The sequence below is a fragment of the Cricetulus griseus genome, chromosome 7 (genome assembly GCF_003668045.3).
Source record: "Cricetulus griseus strain 17A/GY chromosome 7, alternate assembly CriGri-PICRH-1.0, whole genome shotgun sequence".
Taxonomy (NCBI): Eukaryota; Metazoa; Chordata; class Mammalia; order Rodentia; family Cricetidae; genus Cricetulus; species Cricetulus griseus.
In genome coordinates, this window is record NC_048600.1 from 130,904,841 (window position 1) to 130,911,323 (window position 6,483).

The 6,483-nt window shown below is 56.6% G+C and overlaps 1 protein-coding gene across 1 annotated transcript in view; it reads right to left on the reverse strand.

The window, feature by feature from the left end:
• Timp2 (TIMP metallopeptidase inhibitor 2) overlaps positions 1–5,720 on the reverse strand; it is a 46,704-nt gene extending 40,984 nt beyond the window's left edge. The window contains exon 1 of the mRNA XM_027425519.2: positions 5,340–5,720. Within this exon, the coding sequence (XP_027281320.1) occupies positions 5,340–5,469 (130 nt within the window). The 5' untranslated portion in view covers positions 5,470–5,720. The remainder of the gene's footprint in view (positions 1–5,339) is intronic.
• Between the last annotated feature and the right edge of the window lie 763 nt (positions 5,721–6,483).

A 6,483-nucleotide genomic window follows, 5' to 3' on the forward strand; every position in this document is an offset into this window, starting at 1 on the left:
AGCTCTGATCAAGATAAGTAGAAAGCAGCAGCAGTTGACCAAGGAAGGGCTCCCCCTCCAAGACATCCACTTATACAGACGCCTCTTCATAAAGCTACCCCTCACAGGGTGGTGGTGGCGCACCCCTTTGGTCCCAGCACTCAGGAGGCAGAAACAGGCAGACCTCTGACTTCGAGGCAGGCTTGGTTTACAGAGTTGAGTCCCAGGACAGCCAGGACTACACAGAGAAAACCTGTCTCGAAAAAAGCTACCCCTCAATTTGCATGATAGAATATGTTCCCAGTCTGCCTTATCAGGGACCCCAAAGCTTTAACATAGTCCTCTGACACAGCCCGCCAGGGAGCACCTCACTTTGTGGGAGTCCTATACTATCTATCCCTTCTGCTCCTCAACATCCGAGCAATGATGGAGACCCACCCGGCTGGGACAGCTCAGACTGGGGGGTGAGAGGGGTCTTCAGGGGTCTGTGTTCCAAAGGGTTTAGGACCGCGTGTGCTGGCTCTACGCTGCAGCCTCTCCTGGCACAGAGCATCTTGGTCATGCTTGGTCTAGAAATCTACCTTCCTCCCCATCCTTTGACCAACTCTCCTCCTGGCATCTTAGGCATCTCATCTGCTGGACTCCCCTCTGCACACCTGGGAACAGGCTCCACTGCTCTTCTGCATACTGGGCAACCAAACTAAGACCCTGGCCAGGCACTCTCACTGGATAGGTCGTCATTAAACATGGCATCTGAGCAAACACGACGCTCATCACTCCATCTCTATCTCTAACCTCTGCTGCTGTCACACTGTCCTGGGGACCCCATTGCTCGGCACCAGCGTGGGCAGAACTCCAGTGGAATTGCCTGGACAGTCTTAAAAATCCCAATGACCACACCCAGGTCTTAAGGTCCCAGATGTTGATGACTCCAGCTACCAATCCATGGCCTTCATGTCCTCAGGGACTTGCTGTGGGTCCACTGTGACCAGTCAAAGGGACAACACTTGACCTCAATCTGTACCAGCCACTTCCTGCCTCCTCCTCAACCACTGTGCAACTACAATGCTCTCACCTCCATCCAACCCATCCACCAATGATGCTCACTCTTGACACCATCAAGGGTGCGCTTAGCCACGCCTGGAGCATTCTTTTCCAGTCTGTGTCCTCTACATTGCCTGTCCTCCATGTCTCACTTCCTCCCTCAGGAGAAATGCAGCCATGGGCTGCCTGGTCCCAGGCATGCAAGTGCACCAGGGGCAGAGGAACAAGCATTGCAAGTGTTTGAGTCTAGCTCCGTGGCTGGGGAAGGGCTCTTGCAGGACCCCTCCTCCATCTGCCCAATGGCTGTACTCTCCCCCTTCCATTTGTTTCTTCCCTTGCTGCTCTCTCTCCCCCTCTCTCTACCCTCCCTCCCTCCCACCCTCCCTCTCTCCCTCCCTCTCCTCATTCCTTGAGATTACTGGAGCCCTGAAACACAGGTCTCAAATGTGTTTCAGTGCAAGCGGTCCAAGGCCTTAGTCATTAGGCTAAGATGCCCACCAGATCCAGGCAGCTGCCTCTCCTACCTAAAGGCCCATCTAAAGTTCTTACTCAAAGCCACCTGGAGGCCATATGAAGGTGAGGTGGAGGAAGGCTGAGACCCAGCCCATCTGCCGGCCAGTGCTAGGGAACTTCACCACCACACTAAGAGATTTGAATTTCAGAGACCTAAGCAGGTCCCAGGCTGGCACTGAGCTCAGTATGTGGTGTGGGAGGGTTTACAACCTGCCTGTTTGATTGACACTTCATTTCTCTATAGCTCCAACCCTGGGAGAGCTGCTAGGGACTCGGACTCTGTACCCACCCCAGCAGAAGACACCCATCTGGGATACTAGTCAAAGTGTTCCCACAGCCCCCTCCTCAGCGGCCATCAGAATTCTTACCTTTATAATTTGCAAATCCATTTCAAGTCGCTACGTGCTTACCCATGAATTCGGCAAGTTTATTACTTAAGTTAATCATTTGCATGAACTGCACAAAGTCTGACTTTCTTATACCTTCCATTGGCCATCTGCTGGCAATTGGCAAGGGTCTGGAAATACCTCCTAACCGTCCCCTGCCCTGGTGTTCGGTTTTCCTCTTCCTAGCAGCTCAATTCTCTCTTACATCCCTCTAAGGCAGAGTCGGCCACTCTGGACTTGTTCACTGAAACAGACAAGGCTAGTATGAAAACTGCATGCCTGGGGACCCAGGAAGAACCTGCACCTGCAGTTTCTTCAGAGAGCCACCATCCGCCAAAGTCCTGCAAGGCTCACAGGGCCTGGTGGCGCCTTGCTTTGCTTTTTACAGGAGTCAACAAAGACAGAGTCATTACTAAGTATGTGTTGCAGGCTTTCTGGGGTGGCCACTCCTACCTCTCTGGTCTCCATCACCGCGTACACATATACAAACAAGAAAGAAAGCCAGCATGTCCTCACCATCATCACTCTGGGACCCATACCTGGCCTTTGGGTCTTGACTATGGCTTCAGGCCTCCCCCCCACCCCGCTCCCCAGTTCCTCAATACCCTTGATGCCAGAAAGCAGACAAAGTAGCTGCAGTCTGCCAAGTAGCTCAGCGGATTCGGTCACTCCAGGTTCCATGGCTTGCAGAAGTGGTGAAAGACTCCATTGGGTGAGAGGATCAGACCAGCAGCGTGCCTGAGCAGCGCTAGGATATGTCCTGATCTGAAAGCGCAGAGACCGGGCATTCCAAGGGTGGGCCAGGCCATCTCCTACCCCCTCCATAAGAAGTGTCACAATTCTCTTTGCCCACCATAGCTCCAGACCTGCCATTGGCAGAGAGATCCCTCCCAGGAATCCGTTCCCAGGCAGATATTGAGCCAGTCAGCCAGGCTGTGTGCACACAGCGGCCACAGGAAAAGCTAACCTTTGTTAACCCCCGATGTGCACCCTCTCCAGGCTCCTGGCTCATGGTTCTCAATGTACAAAATCTGAGGTGCTTTGACAACTACAGAAGCTCAAGTCTGGGCCAGGCCTTCAGTATCAGCTTGGGAACTCAAGAGAGAGCAATGGCAGTTCTGACCCTGGCCAGACTGAGAAGCCGCTCTGAGCAAGACACAAATCTGTCACTTCCAGGAGGACAGAACCCTGCAGGCCAATACTGACATGGTTTGGTGCAGTTCCCCCACCCTAGGGTGTCAGCCACTTTTTAGACCAAGCTGGTCAATCCTAGAGGGGGTGGGTAGGTCTAACACAGAACCCCCAGGCTGTGAGGAGTGGACAGTGCCCCTCCTACAGGGTTATAAACAGCCAGAATCTGCGACTATAACCCTATTGGGATGTCTCTGCTGATGTAATCAAATCAAACCAGGTTCAAGCGGACACCGAATCCAATGGCTTGTGTCCTTCTAAGAGGTGGCAGAGCCATACACAGACAAGAAGGGAAGGGATTCATCCACCATGCCCCCAAGACCACTAAGGTGTATCAGGAGTACCCCCCTCCACAATGGGGGGGAGGCCTGGGGCCAGGCCCTCCCTCAGACCCCCAAAAGGAGCCAGCCATGCCAGTATCGGGATTTCAGGCTTCGGAACTTCTGGACCATGAGACGGTCAGTTCCATTGCTTTGGGGCACCTATTTGTGGTCATCTGTCATAGCAGCCACAGGAGACAGCTCTGCCACGGGACGGAGCCCCTGCTGGGATGAGTGCAAAGCCTTGGCTTCGTGGTGACTTAGATGCCACTCTTTGGATGCCAATGCTGGGAAATCTAGGCAGAAGAGAGCAGTGTGCAGGCAGGAAGAGGTCTCTAGGCACTGAAAAGAGCCTCAGACGTCTGATGCAGACCAGACTAGTGCAGCGCCTGGCCTGGCGCTGCCTTGGGTGGGCAAAGGCAGAAGAGTCTTTCTAAGTATCCCCCAACTTGCAGCTAGCAGTGTGGGCTCCCCCGACCCTGCCCCGGCCCCTGTGACCAGCCCCTCCCCCCAAGTCCTTCGTGCTGCTATTCTCTGAGTTCCTCACAACTTGCTAATCAGAAGTGAGACCCCTACAAAGGGGCCTTACATGCCTGTACTCCCAAAGGGGTCCCTCATTGGAAGGGGCTGCTTCTTCAACCCCGAATTCTGCAGTTTGTCCAAGCTAAACAGGACAAAAGATCTCATCCCCCCCAATCTGACTGCATTTGCAAACCACTACACACACACACACATACACACACACATACACACACACCACCATGGATCAGCTATGCCCAGATAGGCTGAGTTAGATAGCCCCGTAGATAGTGTCGACTAAACACCCTCCAAAGAGCTAACCAGGGTGGGGCAAGAAGCCACAGGAAAGGGCATCAAGGGGGCATTTCTGATGCCTGGAGAAACAGAGGCACTGTGGCTTCAGTCTGTTTGGGAGAGGGGCACAGGATGGGACATAAAAGCCAAAACCACAGGGAAGGTGGGATGGGAGCCTCACCTGCTGGAGTTTGCCCAGTGTCGGAGAGGCCTCCAGGAGATCAACTCCAAGTGGAGCTTCCCACGTTTACCAGCTTTTCCAGGCCCACATAACTGCTATCTATGTCCCTCCTATCTGGCTTGTTAGTACCCAACCTTTGGGTCAAGGAGTCCTGCAGGCAACATATATGCTGGGCAACCAAAACAGCCATACAGTCCCGTGAACCCCATAATCACCAAGTCGCCCCCCTCCTCACGGGCACGCGGGCGTGTGTGTGTGTGTGTGTGTGTGTGTGTGTGTGTGTGTGTGTGTGGTGTGTGTGTGTGTGTGTGTGTGTGTGTGTGTGTGTACATTGTGTGTGTGTGTGGGGGGGAGTCAACAGCAGCAAATACTCAGCTCTGGACCCTGCCTGGCCCTGTCGGTGGGGCCTTCCAGGGGACAGGCAGCAGGGAACTGGACTCTAGCAGCCTTCCTCCGTCCCTCTGAGCTCACGGGATCTGCGCAGGGGCTTCCATTCTGCCCTGCTAAACGCAACAACTCCCAAATGGTTGCAGAGAAGCCCTCCTCACACAGCCACCCCTTCACCTGTGGAAGTTTCTTCCCGGGGTTTCCAGTCCTTTAGCCACTGCACCCCCGCGTGTCCCCTACTCCCCGCCCCCAGCACTGGCATCCCAGGGAGGCCGCCTGCCAACACCCAAGCGTTCCCTGGCTCCCTTTCCCGGGGCCGGAGCTGCTGCGGAATTTCGGTGGAATTTTGAGGTCGCCAAGCATCCCCCAGCTCAGAGAGGGAAAGAAAGAGAAACGGGGAGTGGGGGAGACGGGGGGGGGAGGGAGAAGTGCGCTTGGGGCGTTCAGTTGCAGGATGGCAGAGGGAGCCCCAGCCAGCTGCACCGGCAGGGTGGTGGGCCGCGCGAACCGGGTACAGCCGCTTACCTACGTCTGCATTGCAAAACGCCTGTTGCGGGTGCACCGGGGAGCAGCTGCAGGCGTCGGCCGGGCGCAGCAGCGTGGCCAGCAGCAGGAGGCCGAGCGCCAGGCGAAGGCTGCGGGCCGCGGCGCCCATGGCGCGCAGGGGGCCTGTGTCCGGCTGCTGTGGCGCGGGCTGGGGGGCCGGGCACGCCCCTCCTCACCTGGCCCGCTCCCCCGCGCAAACTTTCTGTCCTCTTTGTCTAGGGGGGGAAGCGGCGAGGGGAGAGCGCGGGGCAGTGCACCCAGCGGAGAAGAAAGAGGCTGGGGGGCGGCGAGCGAGCGCAGCCCGGCTCGGCTCCTCCGCTGCCTTCTATGGCTGTGTTTGCTGCGGGCTCGGGCCGAGCCGCCGTTTTATTGCGCTCCGAGGATCCTCTGCTCCTCCTCTCGGTGGCTGGCGGCCAGTGCAGGCCGGGCGCTCCCAGCAACCCTCCTCCCGCGCCGCCCAGCCCTCCCCAGAACCCCGGCTTTTGTTGTGCCCAGCCTGGCACGGCTGTGGGCTCCCGCACCACCTGGCACGCTGCGCCGCAGGGCCACGCGCGCTGTGTACCTGACCGCCCGCTGGGGCCGCACCCACGCAGCCCGGTTCCCCAAAAGGCTGCCTGTGTGGTGCGTTTTGCCTGATGGGCCCTGACTCCGGGTGGAACTCAGGCCTTGTCCCTGAAGGCCACCAGGCCGCCCCCCACCCCCCAGGACCTCCGACCCAACCTTTTCCTCCAGCCTGGCTCCAAGTTCTTCACTTCTCTTTCTACAAGGGTTAAGTGACTCTAGCTGCGGCCAGTGTCACTCCCCTTGGCCTCCTTCCATGGGGGAGAGTGGAGTGCTTGGAGGCCTTACAATTTCAAGCGTCCTTGGCTAGTTGTTAAAGGGAGTCTCGGGTGTGGTTATGGTGGACAAAAGAGTATAAAACTAGCCAGACTGTAGAACAGCAAAAGGAGCTAAAAGTGGGCCCAGGGGCGGGTAAGCGTGGTGGAGCCGCCTTTGCCCAGAGATGCAGTCTGAAAGGACTTAGTCTGTGTTCTAGGAACGACCAAGGAGCTAAAAGGTGAAAAAGAACCAACAGGTGATGGGTGGCCCGTCCCTGCCTGCTGGCCAGAGAGCCTGTCTTGCA